We start from the raw sequence: 23194 nt of genomic DNA, 5'->3' as shown, positions 1-23194 counted from the left end.
CTAGTTGCTCCTATGTGGGCAAGACAACCATGGTATCCACATCTGTGCAATCCCATCAAACTTCCGTGCCTGTACAACCTACTCGCCCAGCACGAGGGACTAACAGTGCACCCGCAGCCGCACTCAATGAACTTGGCAGCATGGCTCCTGAAGTCAGAGTTCGGACATCTCAACCTGCCACAGAGATGCATGGATATCTTGAAAGAATCAAGAAAACCAAACACTAGGCACTGTTACTTTGACAAATGGAGAAGATTCGTAATTTGGTGTCAGGCTAAACGGATGAACCCCATCGAATGTACTCCATCCCACATTCTAACTTTTATGCTCCATTTGCTAGATGCAGGGTTAGTGTTTAACTGCCTAAAGGTCCACCTGGCTGCTTTGTCAGCCTACACAACCTCTCATAATAAGGTCTCATGGTGGAAAGTATCGGTCATCAAAGCATTTATGGAAGGGGTAAAGAGACTCCACCCTCCAATTTCTAACCCGCCGCCAGGGAAGGCAAAGGAACAATGTCCCAGATTTCCTTCAACCTCAAGTTATTTCTCCCTTCAGAGAATCACATGCCTGGCCAAATCAGACTCCCCGGCCAAGTGGGATGCGTTTCAGAGAGCAATGATTAAAGTTTTCAACAAGGCGGCCCTACCCCCTCGAAAGAGGAGAAAGATCATACCCCTGTCGCTCTGCATAAAGACAACAAAGGGAAATCAAAGACTAAATCCCGTAAAACCTCGGGTATGCGGACGCAAGTCTGATTCTCATTGAGAGCCATCAAAGCCTCAAACCGACGAGAAATCGTCATGAACTTCTACAAGTCGAGAATCCAGCCCTTCGAGGGCCTCTTGCATGAGAAAGAAGTCGACAACCTCGACATAAATTGGGTCAATTCCATCGACGCCATCGTCAACATCGACACCTGTGTCGAAGTTATTGACAATACAGTCCTTAACATCAATATATGGAGACCATGAGCCTTCTGCTGATACTCCACCAGTTGGCTTGCAACATGGTACTCCAAATGTAGCAGATACATTAATTTCAGAGGAGTCCAGGATTAAAGATTTGTATGAAAATCTTCAAACAGCCAGTGGTGTAGATACATCACCAGAATTAGAATTTGGAAAGCCAGAGCCCTCTGACCATGCTGATACCTCATATAGACAACTGATGAGCAAGGTAGTGTAATATTTAGGGTAGAGTAGGCCTGCTCCACCATTTGAGCAGGATCATTTGACTGACATACTGGACCAAGGCCCACAGAGAGATCCAATGTTACCATTTCATGTTGCTCTCCAAAAAAGGGTTACTTCAAATTGGGAATCTCCAGACTCTTGTTTCTGCAGTCAACAAAAACTTCCATAGGGAGGTTATCTCAACGGCAACGTGCTCGTCTTGAAAGGAAAACGACAAGGAGCAATACAGGTTTGATCCCCGGGTTTGCGCTTAGAAACCTCTGGGTATTAAGTGCGTTATAAATAACCAATCATATCAAGTACAGGCCATAGAGTAGTGACCCTGAAGATTTAACTAAACATACAACGCCAGAAAGTGATCCAGACTGCCATGTTCACCAAACAATCTGCATACCCTACTATTCCTACGGACAGCAATGATAAATGGGTGGACGCTTGGGCACAGAAAATCTTTACGGCCGGTAGCATGTCTTTGAAGTCGGCAAATGCCACTTGTGCCTTGTCGAAGTTTACATTCACCCTGTGGGATTGCGTAGCAATGGCAGCTGACCACATTCCCGAAGGGGAAGAAAGTGTCAGATACCGAAGCTTCCTCCCCCAACTCCTCACCTGTTTCTTCCGGAATGGGTTCTGTAAGAGTAGCCTCTGATCTCTTCTGATCCCTCTTCCTTGTGGGAGTCTTGTCCTTTGGTGCTCGGGCCTTTTTATCGTACAGATAGGGTCTGTCCCCTCCGGAGGCCACCTTGGCAGAGATAATCCCTGACCGCGGGGATCCCCAGGGGGCCAGTCCTAGATTCAGGGAAAAAGCACTAAGGCAGAAAAAACCCTGTTCCCAATTGGGTTCTGCTGGGTGGCAATTAGAACTCCTCTCTTCCAATTATGAAAGTTCCATTTGCAGCAGGCAAGGAAGTCCGATAGACTTGAGAACAAACTCCTCCGCTGATGAATGCTCAGTGTATCCAGGAGAAGTGGAATAATAGAACAGGAGATATAAGAAGCTACTAGAACCAGTGGTTAAGACTAAACAGAATGACAGAGAAAAGTATTAGAAAGGATAAGTAGGTAAAGAATGAAAGAACCCATACAAAGCAGACCGCGAAGATGAACCATTAGGAAGAAGGAAGAAGTATAGAAAGAAACCCACTCACCAGTTTAGAAATGCTCCTTAAGGTCCCAGTGAGCAAGGCTAGCTCGCAAAAACAGAGTGACGGCACCGGTAGCAATATACCCCCGGTACCTACAAGAATTGAAAAGACCAAAAGTGCTCAAAGAATAAAGGCAAGAGTAAGTAAGCACGGCACGGCCCAAAGCAAGCCGATACCGCGTATAGTGCAGTAGAATTGGGCTGAGGAAAACAGAAGGGAATCACACAGAAGGCGAAAAATAGGAAGCCGGAACGGATGAATTTCACGAGAGAATCTCCACACGAACCGAGCGCTGGTAAACAGATACAACGCGTCGGTTTGTGGGAGGAGTCAGCCTATAAAGGGGTCGGCGGCCATCTTGGGTGAGATCGGCGGCCATCTAGGGTGAGGACTGGAGAGTGATCGATCGGCGGCCATCTTGGGTGAGGACTGGAGAGTGATCGATCGGCGGCCATCTTGGGTGAGGACTGGAGCGTGATCAAAGCTTCCAGCGCTTCCACAGCCTCCAATTCCTGACAGTATACCCCCTCTTTCTCGGGGCGCCCCCGGGTTTGCCCGGATGGAGTTGATGGAACTTCTGCACCAGACGCGGGGCGTGTAAATGACCCACAGGTTCCCACGTCCTCTCTGCTACTGGATAGTTCTTCCAATGGACCAGATAGTACAACCGCCCTTTGCGGTACTTAGAATCCACCAGATGAGACACCTCGTATTCTTCAGGTGTTGGTTTCACTCGGGCTCGTGTACGGATTACAGGTCTCTTGAAAGGATCCTCCTTATGTTCTTTGAGAAGGGAGACATGAAAGACAGGATGTATCCTTCTGAGGTATTCTGGCATCCTGAGTTTATAAGCAACTGGATTGATTTGTTGTATGATGGCAAATGGCCCAAGGAAACGAGAGGAGAACTTCCCCCTATGAACCCACTTGGGTAGGAATCTGGTGGATAACCAGACTAATTGTCCCACCTTCCAGCTGGGATGGGCTCTCCGACCTTTGTCGGCCCATCTCTTTTGTGAAAGTTGACTTGCTTGGTGTGCCTCCTTAGCGAGTTTGTGAGCTTCTTGCAAGTCCTGTAGAATCGTATCCAGAGTTGGAATCTTGGTTGAAGGCGGACTGAGCCCGGGCAGGTGTTGAGGATGGTAGCCATAGGTACAATAGAAAGGACTCATCTGGATCGAGGTGTGAAGTGAGTTGTTGTAGGCGAATTCCGCTTGCGGGAGAAAGCGATACCATTCTTCCTGCTGGGGACTACAAAAACACCTGAGATACTGCTCTAGATTGGCATTGAGTCTCTCAGTTTGGCCGTTGCTTTGAGGATGGTATCCTGAGGAAAGAGCCTTATGAATCCCGAGAACCTGGCAGAGGGAAGACCAAAATTTTGAGGTAAATTGTGGTCCTCTGTCCGAAACTATGGTCTTAGGTAGACCATGTAGACGGACTATGTCTTGGAGAAATGTTGCAGCCATCTCTGAGGCCGAAGGCACTTGCTTGAAGGCGGAGAAATGTGCCAGCTTGCTAAAGGAATCAACCGTCACCATGATCGTGGTCATTCCGTATGAAGGAGGCAGATCCACAATAAAGTCAGTGGATAAGTGTTCCCATGGGCGATCCGGTAAGGAGTGTTGGTGTAATAACCCCAGAGGTTTTCCTGTTTGATGTTTGTTGGAAGCACATATTGAACAGGTAGAGACATACTGACCTACATCCCTTCGTAGGGTAGGCCACCAGAATCCTCTCCGGACCAAATCAAAAGTCTTCCTAATACCAGAATGCCCTGTCAGGGGGGTGTCATGACACCAAGAAAGTATCTGTTCTTGCAGCTTCTTTGTGGGGATATAGAGGGCTCCTTCATGATAAAACAACCCGTCCTTTTCCTGTTTAGTAGATAGCGGAAATTCCGCACACGTCTGATAATGAGGGATTAGATCTTGAAGAAACGAAACCGTAGAAGCCAACACAGTGAGATGTGGTAAAACCAGTTCATGTCCTATATAGGATCCGGATGGATCTCCTAGGCTTCTAGATAAGGCGTCTGCCTTCTTGTTTTCTGTGCCTGGTATGTAAGTCATCATGAAGTCGTATTGTAGGAAAAAATACGCCCATCTGGCATGTCTGGCGTTGGAACATTCCAATTGTTGTAAGACCCGTAGGTTGCGGTGGTCAGTTCGAATAGTGAAAGGATGTGTGGCTCCTTGCAGGAGGTGTCTCCATTCTTGGCAGGCCAGCTTTATTGCCAAAAGTTCCTTTTCGATAACCGAGTAGTTTCGCTCACTACTAGTTAAAGTCTTGGAATAGTATGCGATCGGATGTTCATAGCTGTCTTCTGCCTCTTGAAGTAATACTGCCCCTACTGCCCCCGTAGAAGCATCAGTTTCCAGAATAAAGGGCTTAGTCTGATCTGGTTGAACCAAGATGGGTGCTGTAGAAAAGCAATCCTTTAAAAAGTCGAATGCTTTTCGAGGTTCGCCGTCAAAAGCAAATCTAACACCCTTCTTCAACAAGGAGGTCAGAGGGAGTACTTTTTTGGAATAATTGGGAATGAACCTCCTATAAAAATTTGCCAAGCCTAGAAACCCTTGCAGTTCCTTGATGTTGGTAGGATCTTTCCAGTTTCTTATGGCCTTTACCTTATTAGCATCCATTTCAACGCCTTCCTTGGACAATACGAAACCCAAGTAGGACACCCTCTTGGATTCAAATGAACACTTCTCTGGTTTTACTAGCAGATAGTGAGACTGCAAACGTTGTAAAACTAGTCGGACCAATGATCTGTGCTCAGACAAGGACTTGGAGTAGATCAGGATGTCGTCCAGGTACACCACTACCGACACAAACAGCATGTCAGCGAAAACCTTGTCCATGTACCTTTGGAAGACGGCTGGTGCGTTTACTAGGCCAAAGGGCATCACACAATATTCATAGAGCCCGAATGGGGTGCGAAAAGCCGTCTTCCACTCGTCTCCTTGTCTGATTCGCAAGAGGTGATAGGCGCCTCTCAGGTCAAGCTTCGTGAAGTACTCAGCCCCTTGTACAGCCTCCAAGACGTCCCGAATCAAGGGCATGGGATATCTATCCCGGACAGTGACCTTGTTGAGACCCCTGTAGTCTATACAAGGACGAAGTTCTGTCGAGTCCTTTTTTGGAATGAAGAAAAGGGAGGCCCCACATGAAGATTTGGATTCTTGAATGAGTCCGTTCTGCAAATTTGCATCTAAATACTCTCTTAACGCCTTCCTTTCCGGTAGTGACAAAGGGTACATTCTTCCGAACGGTACTACTGCTTCCGGTATTAGATCGATACAGCAATCCTCTGTTCTATGGGGTGGTAGTTGTCTAGGAATTATGTCCATGAATACCTCTGAAAAGTCCTGGTAATGTAAGGGTACTGAGGCCACTGTGACTGGCTTCTGGATACTTCTCCTGCGGTCTATGGTGTGGGGAGCGTTACACAAGGTCATACAGTGTTTTTCACAGAACTTAGAATTGAAAGAAACTCGGTTTGCAGTCCAATCTATGTGAGGGTTGTGTCTTCTTAACCAAGGAATCCCTAATACCAATGGAAAATGAGCAGCTCGGATCTGATCAAACACCAGGAACTCTTCATGTTGACCTAACCTCACCCTTAATGGAACAGTTTCCAATGTGATGGGTCCGGAAGACAAGGGTCTACCATCAACCCCTTCTACCGGAATCGGGGTGATCTTGGTTTTGGCGGGTACCAAGTGCTCTGTAGCCCACTTGGAGTCGATGAAGTTTCCCGCTGCTCCACAATCCAACATGGCGAACACCTCTGTGGGAGCTTCTTCTGTTAACCATAGGTCCACTCTGAACACCATTAAACTGTTATCTTCCGGGGTATTCACTGCTCTTGTGTAGCTGCAAGGGTGCTTGTTACCTCCCCCGAGACTTCCCTTGCTAAAGATCGGGGGCGGAAGTTTCCCTGTCGACGAGGAGGGACTTCAGTGCATTCTCTCAACAAATGTGTCGAAGAGCCACAGTACATGCATAGACCTGCCTCTCTCCTCCTTCTTCTTTCTTCTGGCGTCAGAGGACCACGGGCAGCTCCAATCTGCATAGGCTCATCTATAGCAGGGTTGGCTCTAGGTGGAGGAGTAGGGTTAGGTTGTGAGAAGCTTCGGTTTCTTCTTCTCTCAGATCTTCTTTCTTGCAGACGAGATTCAATCTGAAGGGACAATGTCACTAGCTCCTGAAAAGATGCAGGACGGGCTACTCTGGCTAGTTCATCTTTGATCTCGTCCTGGAGACCTCTTCTGTAGATGGTTTGCTGGGCGGAATCAGGCCAATCTGCCTTGGCTGCTAGCCTCTGGAAGCGAGTTAAATAGGTTTGGACGTCTGTATTTCCTTGTTTGATGTCTAGGATTGCTTCCAAGGATGAATAGAATATTTCTGGCCTATCAAACCTTTCACTGAAAAGTTCCGTAAAACGGTCATAATCACTCAGAAGGGGATCGTTTCGGGTGACAATGGGTGTAGCCCATGAAAGAGCATTTCCGGTAAGATTGGCTATAATGAACCCAACCTTTGATCTGGCTGTCTCAAAGGCGTGAGGTCGGAAGGCGAAATACACCCTGCAAGCGTCAAGGAATTCCTTCAGATCTCCTGGATGTCCGTTGTATTTGCCAAAGGAAAAGGGCATCGTAGGCAGGTCCCCGCGATCATCCCGATGTAGCACCACTTGCTGTCGGAGGGCTACGTTCTCTGTTCGCAGGGCCTGCACCTCCATAGTAAGGTTCTGCAGAGCAGCCACCAACTCCTGATACTGCTCGAGCGACGCCATGAAGGATCTTGGGCGTTGTATTCTGTCAGATACCGAAGCTTCCTCCCCCAACTCCTCACCTGTTTCTTCCGGAATGGGTTCTGTAAGAGTAGCCTCTGATCTCTTCTGATCCCTCTTCCTTGTGGGAGTCTTGTCCTTTGGTGCTCGGGCCTTTTTATCGTACAGATAGGGTCTGTCCCCTCCGGAGGCCACCTTGGCAGAGATAATCCCTGACCGCGGGGATCCCCAGGGGGCCAGTCCTAGATTCAGGGAAAAAGCACTAAGGCAGAAAAAACCCTGTTCCCAATTGGGTTCTGCTGGGTGGCAATTAGAACTCCTCTCTTCCAATTATGAAAGTTCCATTTGCAGCAGGCAAGGAAGTCCGATAGACTTGAGAACAAACTCCTCCGCTGATGAATGCTCAGTGTATCCAGGAGAAGTGGAATAATAGAACAGGAGATATAAGAAGCTACTAGAACCAGTGGTTAAGACTAAACAGAATGACAGAGAAAAGTATTAGAAAGGATAAGTAGGTAAAGAATGAAAGAACCCATACAAAGCAGACCGCGAAGATGAACCATTAGGAAGAAGGAAGAAGTATAGAAAGAAACCCACTCACCAGTTTAGAAATGCTCCTTAAGGTCCCAGTGAGCAAGGCTAGCTCGCAAAAACAGAGTGACGGCACCGGTAGCAATATACCCCCGGTACCTACAAGAATTGAAAAGACCAAAAGTGCTCAAAGAATAAAGGCAAGAGTAAGTAAGCACGGCACGGCCCAAAGCAAGCCGATACCGCGTATAGTGCAGTAGAATTGGGCTGAGGAAAACAGAAGGGAATCACACAGAAGGCGAAAAATAGGAAGCCGGAACGGATGAATTTCACGAGAGAATCTCCACACGAACCGAGCGCTGGTAAACAGATACAACGCGTCGGTTTGTGGGAGGAGTCAGCCTATAAAGGGGTCGGCGGCCATCTTGGGTGAGATCGGCGGCCATCTAGGGTGAGGACTGGAGAGTGATCGATCGGCGGCCATCTTGGGTGAGGACTGGAGAGTGATCGATCGGCGGCCATCTTGGGTGAGGACTGGAGCGTGATCAAAGCTTCCAGCGCTTCCACAGCCTCCAATTCCTGACAGAAAGAGACAGCTTCCTGTTTATCATCAAGGATGGTAAGGAGGCAATGTGTGAGTGACTTCAGTCAGGTCTAGATACTGCAGATAGTATTAGCAGATCCATGGCGACTAGTACTGTGCTGCACAGGTTGGCATGGTTGAGACAGTCGGGGGTTTGCACCTGACATGCAATCCAGGCTTCTCAATATGCCTTTTGATGTCTCTCGACTGTTTGGCAGCAAGGCTGGTGAAAGGCTGGAGAAGCTGCAGACCTCTAAAGAGGCAGAAAAATCTCTTAGTGACACAATCAGACAGCCTCAACATTTTTACCCCAGTAGATCATCTTGGAGGGGTAAGTCGTTTTGTTTCAATTCCTCAGTTGGAAGAGCAAGAGGACAGGCTAGTCATAGAGGCTAGAAAAGATTCCCTTGTGGTAGACAAGCGAGAGGTACTAAGTCCGTCCAATCAACGGCTACTTTACCCTCAGCTGCTGCTTCAGCCACCTCAAAACCTCTCTGGGGCCTTAGCCCACAAGGCCCCGGTGGGAGCCAGGCTCTCGCGGCATCTGCAAGAATGGCGGGGCATTGATTCAGATGCATGGGCAATGAAAATGGTAGCCCACGGTTACTGCCTTCCCTTTCTAAAAAGGCCTCAGGGTCATCCACTGGGGAGCAAATCTTTGAGAATTCCAGATCCGCTCCTTGTGCAGGAAGTTTTGACCCTGCTAGAGAAAGGTGCTATAGTACTGGTACCTATAGCGGAGAGGAAAAAGGATTGGTTTTCCCCTTATTTTGTAATCCCCAATTATGACGGAAGATTGAGACCCATCTTAGACTTAGGAAACCTGAACAAATTCCTTAGAAAGGACAAGTTCAAGATGGTTACCTTTTCTCAGATCCTTCAGACCCTCCAACTTCAGGACTGGAAGGTAACATTGGTCTTTCAGGATGCTTACTCTGATGTGCCTATCCATCACAAGCACTGAAGGTACCTGAGGTTTGTGGTTGGTGGTTCTCATTTTCAATTTTGAGGTCTGCCATTCAGGCTGACTTCTGCCCAAAGGTTTTCACCAAGTTGATGGCGTTGCTGGCAGTGAGTCTCAGGAGAGGGGGGGATGCACGTCTACCATTACCTGGACGATTGGCTGATCAGGGCTCATTCTCCCAAACAAAAACTGGAACATCTCAGCGTAACCTTCCACTCTCTCCACAGACTGGGCTTCTCCCTCAATTACAAGAAGTACCACATGATATCATCTTAAAGGCTCCAATTCATCAGACTGGTCCTGGATGCTTCCTCAGGGAAAGCCTTGCCATCCGAAGGTGAGGGCCAAACACATTCTGCAGACGTCACTAAATTCCAGAGTGCACAGCGTCTTCCGGCCTCTGACTTTTTGAGATTGTTCAGCCTCATATCATTTTCCTGGTGCCAGAGGCTCGCCTGAGAATGGGATCCCTCCAATGGGCTCTCAGGACTGAATGGTCCCAATTCTCAGGCAGGATGTCACACCACCTTCAGGTTCCGAGCAGTCGACAGGATCTTTTGTGGTGGGCGACAACATTCTGAAGGGAGAATCCTTTTGGCAACCATGGCTGGAGATAATAGTAGTGATGGATGCCTCACTCAAGGAGTGGGGCGGCCACACCAACGATTTGACTATTAGCGGTCATTGGTCTCCATCGGAGTCCCAACTACACATCAATCTTTTGGAGAGGAGGGCTATCAGACTAGCGCTTAAAGCCTTTCTGCTCTCTCTATAGAGGGAAAGAATGTCCTCATAATGACGCACAACACAGTGGCTATGTACTACCTCAACAAGAGAGAAGGCGTAGGGTCACTACCTACGTGCAGAAAGGCAATGCATCTCTCGTTCGGGACAATTCAAGAAGGAATCTCCCTATTGGCAGTCCGCCTAGCCGGAGAGTAGAACATAGCGTCAGACGCCCTGAGCAGGCAGAGCACTGTCTCCCACGAGTGGGAACTAGCTCAGGAAGTCCTTCTACAGATATTCACCCTTTAGGTCCCTATTGTTCCTCACGTGATCAGGAGGTTGAGAAATTTTGGGAAATCCATTATCCTAACTGCTCAGGATTGATCCAGGAGAACGTGGTACCCGGACCTTCTGGAGATGGAGAGAGGGAGGGAGAGAGAGAGGGACAGGGCCAGACACAGAGAGCCACACGGACGGACGGACGGACGGACAGACAGACACAGAGAGAGCGAGGCACAGAGAGAGACGGGGAGAGAGACAGAGGGGGCTAGCTTCTGGAGCAGTTCACCAAGTCCTCACTTTGAATTTTTAGGTTCTGTGTGACCCTTGCCAATTGATTAGCTTGACGATCTTCCCGGTGTCCTCTGCAATTTCCTGTATGGCGCTCTCCATCGGGCCGCTCCTCCAGGTTTGCTATGTCACCTTTCACTTCCTGCAATGACTGGGAGTGCTCTGCACGTATCAAGCTAAGCTGTTGCTGCATTGTTTGAGATGGTGTCCCCAAAGACTTAAAAACAATGACTGAGGACTTGGGTGACCACCTGATCCTTCGCTGGAGGTGCCCTATCTTTGAGCTCTTCCCCCCCTTTGGCCTCTCCCCCCTCTTTTCACCAGAGTCGTTGCAAATTGCCCTTGTGGGTCTTTTTAGATGCTTTGGGGGCTGATTGCGAGTCCTTGAATTTATTTTTAGACATTGGGACGACTATCAACAGTGGAGGAGGGACAGCTACCCACCCCCTCTTATTGTATAGCAGCTCTACTTGGTCCCCCTCCGGACCCCTGCTTCAGGGATTCGGGGACCCCCTTACTTGGGCAAAGTCTTCTTCCTTCCCCCAGCCAGGCTTTCAGATCACAGACCATCCCTCTGTGCCTTCACTGGGCAGGCTAACAGTTTTGCCCCCTCCTTAGGTTCCCAGGCGCCACTCCACCATGGCCTGGGGCCTTTATGCAACCATCCAAATTTTGGCTGGGGGCATGCTCCTACTTGCCTAAGGGCACCCCGTCTGCGTGGAGTGCCTTCCAGTGCTCAAGTCCCTCTCCTGCCGTACTGTGATCTGGCCTGTCGGTGTGAGGGGTGGTCCTCCCTGTCTCCGTGCAGTCCAAATCCCTTCCTGGGAAGAGCACACCACTTGCTGGCTTGGGCACGTGGGCACGCTCCACAGAACCAGAGGGGCTTCTCTTCACTTTGCCCACACCATGACTTATGTCCGTGCAGGCTCAAGCTTCTTCTGCTGGGCTTCAACTGGCTTTCCCCATGGGCTGCCGACGTCCTTAATAATGCCTCGTGGGCCCCACAGCAACACAATCCCTTTGTAGACTTCTTCTCCTCAGTGTTATGGGCATTTGAATCTCCTGTACAATGTCTTAAGTGTCTCTGAAAGTCTCTCTTCCTCTGAGATTACTAGGGATACTGAATCCATCTTTATGTGGTCCTTGTTCTGTTTCTGTAGTTCTTTAACTGGTTGTCCATAAGACAGTGGATATCATGATCCTTCTCCTCTGGTTCTTTGTCGTTCTCCTTGGGATAGTTATAGCAGGCCCAGTAGTTTTATTTTCTTGGCCAGTTCTTATATTACTGAGACGAGCAAAGGAAGTTTTATACTGGTTCTCATGCTTCTTAATTTTTAACCATTCACTGTGATGAGTCTATGGCGTCCCTAAGTTTCTTTCGCTCTTCTTACTTTCAAATCTCCCACTGGGACGAGCAGGCTGATTCCCAGTATGTTTCTCACTGTTCTTAGTTTTGGGCCACTCACTGGGATGAGTAGGCTGATGGTACCCTTTATCCCCATGTTCACGCCCCGGTCTCTTGCTGTCATTGTTACCTTGGTTTCCACAGTTTGGCATTAACGGGCAGTGCTCCAATGGTCTCTGCGTTATTGCCAGACTGAAAGGTCCACCTCTCATGGGTCATGCCACCGTCCTCGACCGGTTCTCTCTTCTGGGGTTTTCTTCCCCCTCTTTCTTCTGCGTTCTGCTTCCTTGCTGCTTCGTGTCCACGGCACCTTGTGGTTTCCTGAAGACAGATGATCTCCTGGTCTTCCTCAGCTCTTCCAACTCGGCTGAATTGAAACTCTGCTGAATTGAAACTCCTTGCTTCTCATGACCAGTAGTCCATCTTCCCTTTGTATTTTAGGTTGATGGATCCTCCCCAGTAGAGGGTTATAGTGCGTCTTCTCTTTAAATTAAGCACTCTTTGTTATTTGTACCTTCTTCTTCACCACAGTAGTGTTGGTTCCCAACCACTGAGTAATCTATATTACTCCCCCCAGTATTCTTATTTTTTGCAGTATTTTTTCTTGTTCCTCAGTTTGGATCTTGGGTCTTATGTCACAATAACAAACTGTGGCTTGGTTTGATGGATGCCTCTGAAGTTCTGATGTGACTGTTGTTCCAAAAGAGAAGGCTCTAGGTAGTCCTTGTCCCCCAGGGGGAGTCTCTCCCTGTGAGGCCCTGCATGCCGCCACCCTTAGGGGAATTATTGCGTAGTGGGCTCACCTCCCTAGTCTCACAATGAATGGCTTCACTCTGGGGAGAAGTGACTGAATCCCTCCATTCGTCACAGCTACGAATACATTAAAATGTCTTGCACCCGTGGTGTAAGTGACTTCAATCCAGCACTCCAACTAAGTCAATGCCTAGTATGGGATGCCCAATGGAAGCCCTTATTTATATATTTTTATGTCAAAGTTCTTTAAATCTGGATGATGAGCCCTTATATAACACCCCTCTTTGAATCTCCCCGACCTCACTGAGCCAAGAAGTAGGTTTGTTTTGCAAATTAAAAGATTTATTTGAAGAATTGAACAATGTATATATATTTCACACTTTTATGAATAGAATAATATCTGAATAGCACACTTATGAATATGAAAAATGCGCAGCAATGGGTAATATCACAATATCAACTATCTCTTTAATCACTTAGGAGTAGGAATAAGAAGGATAAGGTAGCAGAGAATACTTTATATGGTTCAAGGAAATGCAATGATAGGAAAGAATGCAACACAGAAATAAACTTGATATGGTTTCAATCAAAAGACGATATAATCACTTTTTCCCCTGTGACTACTCACTCCCCCCCACTATTATGCAATATGAAAAGGTGGAAATGAGGGCACACAGGTTTCAGGAATATTAATCAACAATGCAGTTCAATCCCAGTTCCCCCAGCAAGCTTAGAGAGAACAGGTATGCTTTTGAAACAGATCAATCACTTTTAAATGTGGTTTGCAATGAATGGGAAAAATGCTAAAAATGACTTTAATTCGCTAAAGGAGATTCAGGATAAGTGAGAGTTACTTTGGATTGGTTCAGGTCAACACTAGCAATGATTTATGAATGATTATCACATTGAAAACGAATTTCAGCAGTTAAAAACAAGAAACAGCTATTTTGACTTGTGGTGAATTTGAGCTAAATTGCAATTTGCAGCATTTTTTTCCGCGTGTGGGAAATACGATTACGGAAAAACTATAAGGAATGTAGTTTTAGGTTTGTTGGAAAGCTTAGGATCTTAGCTTCAAAATGACAGTTAAATTTTGGTTCTAGGACATGCGGTTCAAAGGTTATAGAGTTTTTGTGAAGGTAGATTTTTCAGAAACGGAGTCAAGATTTCAAAATGAAAGATGCGCTTTAAAGATTTACCAACAAAGATAGGCTTATACTAAGGAGCTATGAAGAAGCAAGACACTCAACGGGCAGCCACCAGAACAGCGGCGCCTCCGCCCTGACTTCTGTCCGTCAAAACACTTGTCCCTCTTCAGAAAAATATCAGCACGTAGATGATTGATGCTACAATTATCAAGGATTATGTGGAGGAGAGAAGAACTTAAGATGGACAACAGAGATTCAATAATGCAGTTCTGGACAGGTTCAAATGAATGGAATAGGATTACTTTAAACTAAGAGATTGGTTATATACAGTTCTAGACTAGATACTCACTCCTATGGCTTTGGAATGGAGTGGAATGGGCCCCGTCAAAGATCTGGTCAAGGGTTTGGCTGGGATTCTCTTGCCACCGGACAGGATCAGGCACTGGGTTCTGCTCTCCGCCCTGCACTGCTGTCTGCGCGGCCTCTTGGACTGGATCTGACGGGTTCTGGATACAGCTCTGCGGATCTGGATCTTGGTTCTAGCACAGGGTTCTTAGCTAGAACAGCAAAACCGCTCAGCCAGGCTGTTGGATTTTGAGATACCCCTTGGAAGTTTAGGGTTTAGAATCAGGTTGCAAAAGATTCTGAAGGCCTCTGAAAAAGGTTCAGCTTGTTGGTTAGGCCTCTCTGCTTCAAGGTTCTAGAGTGTGGTTCTAGAGCTTGGTTCAGGAGTCTGGTTTCTGGATCTTCCTGCAGGGTGCTTCCCCAAGAAATCAGTTGTGAAGTGGAAAGTGTGTGTATATCCTCAGCAGTCCCTATTTATGTATTTCCAAAGTGGGTGGGGAGGCTGATGCTCTATGTCCAACCCTCTAAAGATGTGATGGGACAGAGGATTCCCTGTCCCGTGATTGGAGAAAGGAGCAGTGTGTCATCCTGTGTCATGTTTATGGCTTAGGGGAAAGACCCTCCCCTTTTTCTCTGTACAGCATATCTTATTTTTCATAAACATTTACAAGGTGCACAACTTGTTAATACTACATAAATTACATGACAGATTGCCTAAGGTACATTTCTGTTCAACTCTCATCTTCCTAAGAGCTTTGGTTCAGAAATGACAACTTTTTTGCGATTTTGGTGGTTTTCTCAATATTAGTTCTGCACCAATTTTTATATATGCATGCATATCCCATCTGGGCACATTTCTGTAATTTTTGTTGTTCCTAGCATAAACATAATAGCTACAATATGAATAAATTCCAGGGTTCAGTCTCAGAACATTGCACGGATTCCAGCTTAGTCTTAAACTGTGAGCGAATTTTTCATTTTAACAATCTAAAAGTTTCACATTTTTGTCAGTTCGTTGCAATTTGTTATAAGCATATTTCTAAAACATATATTTAATCCAATGTTTAAATCCACATCTCAGTCTGGTCCGCCTCCAGAGCTGGGCTGACTCAGAGGATCACATGTCCTTCTTCCTGCCAACAGTTTGTTGTCAGTCACACCCGAATTAGCATTTCTATTCAGCCCAAGGCCTCCTTTGTCTTTACTCAGAGCAACAGGCCAGGGTGCCACTCCTAGTTCCTTTTCACAACAGCCTGTCAATTTCTTAGCCAAGGGCAGGGGGAAGTTTCCTTTTTTCAGGGAGAGGTGTGGAATTTGTTTGAAGCACAGTGTGGGAAACTTTAACTCCTAAACCCAATGTCTAAAAACTGTCTCGTCTTATAATATAACTCACATTTTTAACACATACATTAACCAATTTCTTACTTCAAGTCTTTTCAGAATATAGTTTTGAATTATATCTACCTCTTAGACTTCTGATAGCAAGTCTTTCTTTGCCATAGTTTGAGGTCAATGTACAACTTTACACAAAATGGTTTTAAATCGCCGGCTTCTGATAGAGGTGAGTAACGGTATTACACCCATTTTTGACAGCTTTCTTCCAGCAAGCAGTCCTCAAAAGTGGATTTTGTTCAGATAACACATACTCCTGGGGACCTTATATTTATGTAGATTCTTGAAGTGGAATGATGTTGACCACCCACAAGGAGGTTGGATCTTTTTGGGTGGTTTGTGAGCCATGATTATTGCAAATTTGACACCAAATAAAAACGGATTTTTGAAAATAGCTTTGTTTCTTTTGCAATGATTTTGCTCTGTGGGCAGCCAAATGATGGGTTTTGGCAGTGGTCTCCTGTGTTACCACTGACATAGGCAAAAGTGGATGGCGGCCTATATCTCAGATTTTCACTGCGCACTTTCTGATAATTTCTAGCGAGCAGCCTGCTTTCCGGTGGCCATTTCTGAGGTTTCTGCTACCAGCAATGCACAGTGATGTTGCAGGGCTTGAATTAGTGGGTGGAGACATCCCACAGTGGTGAAGGTAAAACTAAAGGGCATCTGCCACCAACCAATTCCTTAAAATCAATGTTGGGTTATGCAATCATCCTAGGGCAAAAATGGTGTTTCCTACGACTGGGCTCCTTAGGAGGGCAAGCATAAAATAAGCAGTCGCATAGCAATTTGCTATATAATTCTGCAAGTTTGCTAATTAAATTGACCATTGTGTAGCACAGCGGGCGATATAAATTACCCAATGAAAACACAGCTCAACCTGCATTCCTCACTTGCCCTCAGGGCTCTCCCTACCCTCTTTTCTTGTTTACTGCACGTTCAAAGGGGCTAATTGATAGAGTGCAGAAATAATCATCTCCTCCACTCTTAAAAGTGCCAAAGGCCACTGTGGAAATGCTAGCCAAGAAAAGTTATTTCTTTTTCAAATGATTCCAAACCAAAAGTAAATCGGGATGATACTTTTCTTAAGCCAACTATATTTTGTTTGGCAAAGATCAGTATATGTTATCTTTAAGACCGTCCTGCAATTCCATTCCTAAAAAGTTAAGTTGTTACATAATGAACACTGCATTTTCTTCATGTTTGTAAGTAAAGTTTATTTTAGTGTATCTAAATCTTTGTGTCAGCTATATTTCATTTTGTAGGAAAAGGTGCATCATATTGACGAGTGGACACTTTAAAAGTAAAATGTACAAGATCCTACAACTTTTGATTGAAAACTTATTTATATGACCTGCTGGTTGCATACATCTGTTCAAATGGTGCTCAACTCAAGAGTTGATCCCAAACTCCTTGACATTCTATCTTATCACCCTGTTGCCTTATGCCAGATACCCTGAAAGTGAGAGGCCCACAAACTACAATATTCCACCTACTATGCCCAATTCTGGCCTGCTACATGATCCACTCTTAGTCTCTTACCTTCTTTCCACTTACATAATGAATACGGAAAACTAACTAGATGTTTACGTAAAGTAGCGATCAATAGTTTCCAGTCTTTACATCTACAGATCTACTGCAGTACTTTACACTGTAGTTAATTTCTGTTTATGGGAAGCATGAATTGCACAACGCCTGGTCCCTTCAAAACAAATGAAAAAAGTGTCAACACCCCAGATGGTGGCTTTGAGTGCTAATGGCGATAAATACTGTTTTCATGGGCACACAGGGTGGGAATGCTACGAAAGGGCCTGCCTGGCTTGGGCTTGAGGGTTGTTGCTGAACCTGCCCTTTCCTAGAAGTGGTATTTAACGCTATTTTGAAAACAGTTGATATCAATGACGGGTAAGGCCACCTTGTTGACCTGAAGTTGACAATTGCCCTGCATGCTGCAGGTCTTCATTGGCTCAGGGCTCAAGCACTTGGGAATCAGATCCTTGTAATCCACACCTAGGAAGAACCCCTGTCCTTACCGTCTTTTGTGCTGATGGAGCCAATTTTCTAGAAATAAACACTGTGAGTAATTACCGCTGGGTCGTGGGGGGGCCACCTATTCTCGATGCCCCTTGATATGTTTTGGGCCTCTCTGGTCCGGGACCACCGCTTTTTGAAAATTAGCCTTAACCGCATTTCCCATTTGTTAACAATGGGGGTCTTTCAGCTTTGCTGCATCAGTTCCTAGGGATTCTGGTTCTTCAACCGACCTCTGGATCTCTTCATTGGGGTCTTCTCTGGTCCTCCCTGGGTTTTTTGGCCACCGAGTCTGCACCTGTAGTGTAAAAAGGAGACTCCACTTCATTGTCCTACTTTGTCATGTTTGACTGTATGGAACTTTCTACACACATTGGAGTTCTCGCTAAGGGACTTTGAGGCTACTTGCCTGCCCCATGACATGTCTGTACTCCTTTTGGGTTCAGAGTGTGCTAGGCCAAGAAGAACTAGGATTTTAGCACTTGGCTGTGATTTTAGATATATTTTAAAAGTTAAGCTCTCTACACTTCCTTAAATGTGAATGTAGACGTACACACTGCAAATAATTTTGGTTAGCTATTTTTCCCACAATGGTGTCTGTCTAAAATGTGTCTGGATATTGTGAAGGCCTTTGGCTGTATTTTAGGAATATTTTCCATGTTCTTGGCTGTGATGCTTGCATTTGGATTTTACAAATGCTATGCCCCAGAAAGACCGAATTTCTGTGGATTGTTGGTATTAGCTTTCGGGGTCTACACAACTATTTTGCCTGTGTTCCATTTTCTTCCCATCCATTGTCTTTATATGTAGTGGATTTATAAAATAGGAGTTGCCTCTTTTGGAAAATGTACCATTGTGCAGGCACTAGGATGGCATTTTTAACACTGTTAGAATGCTTAATTCCCTTTATCTACTACCTACCCCCTTTGTTACTACGCGTCTGCCTATCCTTGATAAGGGACCCATATTTAAGTATAGGAGTGAAGAGAGCCCTCAAAGACATTTACGGTTTCTATGATGTACAGTGTATTTTTATACTGTGAATTAGCTGCAAGTATTTATTTGAACAGATTGGTTTGTATGTGTAATATAATGTGCACATTTTTCAGGGTGGTGTATTTTACTATGGGTAAGTGTGTGGGCTAATTGTACCTTTGTGCCAGCCTGTTACCCCTTCATGTGAGTGGAGCCTTATCACGCTGCCAAACAACCTACCTTTCAGGGAGGTTCGGCTTTCTTTTTGGCTGGGTGCTTTTGCCCCACACTATGATTTGTGGTTTTACGACCCTCACCAGGAGGGTTCCGCAAAAACTGCCTTAACTTAAGCCATAAGGATTCCGAAAACACCACATACCTGTATGAGTTGTGTCACGGGTGAGATCCTGATGGACCACACTCTGGATGGGGGGGGGGTGTTGGACTATCAGAAAGTGTCAGGGTACTTTTTTTTTCTACGTAAACGTATGCATACACTTTCTAAACCTAAACTTTTCTAACTTATCAAGAGTTTTGCCTCTGTGCACAGTGTGAGCCCTAGCATGGATTGGTGTCTGCATCTTTTGTAGACACTTTAATATTCGTAAGAAAGTAGTAAAAATCAATGAAGTACTTTCCAATGAATTGTAGATTAGTGCTGTGGTCTCCCCAAACAATATTGTGCTTCATAAAATACATTTTACTTAGAAATACCTGGTTTGTACTTATTACTTGATGCAAAACATTTTGTAAAGAGAGCTATATCTGTAGTAATGTACTGTGTAGAGACGTGTAAGATGTACTTTACTACCACAGTTCACCCGTCTTCTCACCCAACAGTGAGGCTTTACTGGTTTGCCACAGTTACCACCGTGAGAGTCAGGACTATTTGGAGGGATTCCTTGCCAAATACTACAGGGTGTTCCGTCTGATCCCTCACTATAAAAAGTTTCACTTACTTTAACCTTATACTCTTAACACAGGGCTGGTAGATTCCTTCGGTCATCATGGTCACTACATTTTTATTGCATTTATGGGACTATTTGCATGCTATTTTTACAAGGCTCAAACAGTCCTACTGTGAAGGTCTTGGGACATTTAAAAGGGAAATGGAGAAGGTACAAAACTGGTACATTTTGTATCCATTACACAAGGAAGAAGACTGTTTCAATGGTAAACCATAATACTGTAAAACGGTGCAAGTTAAATGTAATTCACTTGTATTTTTTTGAGTGATACAATTTAAAATTGCATAGCCGCAACCAAAATCGTTTATAAAACTAGCATGCTGTTCAGTATAAATGGCACTAGATTATGTGATTGGCTGCTCATGCGGGAGGCCCTTATAGCTAGGGTGATTTGTGAGTATAAATTGACATTTGTTATATGTGATGTTTTTCATAACAAGTAGTTATATTCAGATTTGGCTGCTGTGTGGAATAATGTGATACTCAGTTTGTGCCATCATGGCACCTTTGTAACATTATACCTGTTCTCATCATTGGTATGCTTAACCCTTCTCATTCTCATATTACTGGTTTCTTTCCCAAGCATGCACTTGCAGTGGATCGGTGCTGGGACCAGGTGAGGCAGGATGCACCAGTAGCCCAATTTTAAGTGCTTAATAACTGTCTGTCATTGAGACACGCTATATCCCCTCCGCATTGCCCGCCCTTGTTTACTTTACTTCAGCATGTAAATATAGTGAAGTCACTAATCAACATAGCTAATAGATGGACATGCCTTGATCATTGTAGCAGCTAGAAATCCAGGGTCTCCCGAAGCCAAAAATAAACATATAAAATGATAGTACAGTGCTGGGAGTGGTCACATGGCCTGCTTCATCTCTTTCCTGCCTGCGCACCTCTGTCAACTATTTCTCCCAAAGAACTACTTAGCCAGCCTTGCCTTGCAGTCATCCACAAATCTGACTGACTAAGCACACCTCAAATGCCACTTCGTAATCCCAAAGCCCAACCATCACCTTACCTATTTCCGACCTCCCACGTGCGCCACATTCCTTGATTAGATCAACAACCTCATCACATCAGCACTAGTCTCACACTCAAGTAACATATTCCTTGAACTCTATCCTTCACCTCACGGAATAAAGAGTAATTCCCTACTTAAGATGGAGGAAACCCACGTAACTTAGTCTTTTCTTTCTCGCCACTAGTGGAATTACTCAACCCTATTCCACTTGACTGAACAACACGTGCTGCCCTCCCATCCATCTCTCCCGCATCTTCCCAAATAACCAAGGACAGGGAAAGCCCAATTTCTCGCAATGTTCTCCTTCAAGAACTTTCCCATGAAAACTCAGAGTCTTGCAACACTTTCTTCGATTAACCCAATCATCTCTGACAGCCTGCTATCAACCTTCCATCCCACCTTGACCAATCTGGAAGATGTACATATCCCAGTGAAGCAACTGCGCACTAGGGCCAATCCTTCTGCCCCATATGCTCAAGCACTAACAAACAACAAATGAATCATCTGAACACAATGAAAACTGAAAACCAGGAGGACCTCTTTTGCACACTCTGAGGACTCATCACTAAGGCCAAAGCGTGAATTACTCCACAACCATCACAGCCACAGCTAACGGGAGAAAATCCCACTTCAGCGCAGCCAGACACTGCTCCATCCTCTACAAGAACCAGTACTATCAGGGTCTACAGAAAAATGCCACACAACCAGTAACTTTTTCATTGTTAAGATTGATCTAATCGGGCTAGATATCAATGCTTCTAAAACTGTGACCTCCCCACTCATAATCCCACCAGGTGAAACGCAACTCCAGAACAACCTCGCCAACTACTGGCTGATTTACTAGCCTTCCATTTATCAGCAAAATTGAGAAAACAGTGTTCAACTGACTCCATGATCCGATCAACCAACAAAATCTACTCTGTCATTACCAATCAGAATTAATGTTTTAATGCAGCACAAAGATCACGATTATCCAAGTCATAGACCGTAGTCTCCAGATCATCAACCAGGGAGATACCTGCCTCCTGGTACTCCTCGACCTCATTGCAGTGTCCGGCACAGTCAACCACCCCACATTAATCCGCTTTCTCACAAACAGAAGAGGCTACACAGGAACAGTCCTCAACTGGCTTTCTTGCTCTGAAAGACACTGAGCAGTCCAAATGGAAAGCTTCAGTTTGGACCATAGTTCGGTCGCCTGCAAAGTCCCACAAAGCTTGCTCTTATTCCCAATTAACTATAATCTCTAGGAGCACTTGCTCAGTTCATTTCTCGCTAGCCAAAACATCTTGCGTCGACGATTTGTGGACAATACACAGTTATACCTCAAAGTGAGCGGTCCTCAAGACATCTCTGGTCTGAGTGTGTTTATGCTGGATGTCAAGCCCGTACCTGATGCTTGCTCCTACAAAAACAAAATTCATGTTACTATGCCATCCAGCTAACAAGACCATTCAAGGCTGGTTAAGCAACATGTACCTTGATGGAATCAGTCCTCAGCTGGCTCATCTGCCAAATCATTGGGATTTGCTAGAGTGTTTTCTCATTCCAGTAACCGAAACAAAAATAAAACTGACTGCCTGGTACTATGTAGCACTCCTCTGGAAGATAACTTTGTTCAGAGTCACAGTCCAAGCCCTAGCAATCTTACACCTCGAGGGAGGGTATGCCCTCCTTGTCAGCCTCTCAGCCACACACCACACTAAGGGGCGTTTAACATTGCGCTGCATGCCTGATTACAGAATCAATATAACTTGACCTCATCTGCGACCGTCCTAAAAGAACTGCATTTGTTTCGTAGTCCAGCTATGATACTCTTCAGGATACTTTCCATGTATCCACTGTAATCTATGACCACAAAGCTGTCTTACTTTGCCTCACCTTGCCACAAAACTCACTGGCTCAGGTGGCATACACACCTCCCGGAGTCAGACCATCTCAATGATTGAAACAAAATTGTTGCACAAAGAAACAAACTTTTTCTTGTACCCACCAGCCTACTGAAACACTATTCTGGTCGCAACTAGAATGGTCCCAATGTTCTTGCAGTTCAGGCAGGACCTCCTAACCAAACTCTTCAAGGACTACCTAGAGAACACCAGGGACCCTCCGTGTCTCCTCCATGAGTGTTAAGATGGATTTCTAGAATCTGGCCTGGTGGGCACATTTTAGGAGGCCACCCTACTTATAGTGAACAGGGAGCTCTGAGAGGTTTGCCAAAAACCCAATCAAGGTATGTGGATGAGCAACCGAGGCTTCTTCTCAGGAGAATGCGAGTGTGGCCAGGGCCCCTCAATGAGTCCACACAGTATGGCCTGCAATAATTACTTTAGACAGTAAGTAAAAAACATTGTTATTCATCATAGGCCTACTGAACACAGTGAAAGACGAGTCTAATAGGTAGTATTATCAAACAATATTGTGATACAAATATAGCTTAATAAATATCAAATAACTTCAACAAAGGAGGTATGTAGGTTTAACACAAATGATGGAACCAGATCACAAGTCGATAAACTACTTAAGCAGTCAAAACCCTAAGAGGAATGGGGCCTTGTGCCCAAACATCACAGGAGCCACAAGGCTTCTCACCAGAATGGTGCCTCTGCAGCTAAGTTGTAATTTACTTGTGTTGGTGATA

General features: G+C 45.4%; 1 protein-coding gene across 6 annotated transcripts in view; it reads left to right on the top strand.

Moving 5' to 3' along the window:
* Positions 1 to 23194, top strand: part of FKBP15 (FKBP prolyl isomerase family member 15) — a 2419492-nt gene that overhangs the window by 1524758 nt on the left and 871540 nt on the right. For 4 of the 6 annotated variants that reach the window (XM_069609812.1, XM_069609811.1, XM_069609809.1 and 1 more), the window contains one exon: positions 20113 to 20145. The exons of the other annotated variants lie outside the window; for them this stretch is intronic. In XM_069609812.1, the coding sequence (XP_069465913.1) occupies positions 20113 to 20145 (33 nt within the window). The remainder of the gene's footprint in view (positions 1 to 20112; positions 20146 to 23194) is intronic. 6 annotated transcript variants of the gene reach the window in all.

Source organism: Ambystoma mexicanum, chromosome 8, assembly GCF_040938575.1.
Source record: "Ambystoma mexicanum isolate Mex_15411 chromosome 8, UKY_AmexF1_1, whole genome shotgun sequence".
In the NCBI taxonomy this organism is placed as follows: domain Eukaryota; kingdom Metazoa; phylum Chordata; class Amphibia; order Caudata; family Ambystomatidae; genus Ambystoma; species Ambystoma mexicanum.
Note: the sequence above shows the minus strand (reverse complement) of the source record. Positions and strands in the feature narration are given on the sequence as shown.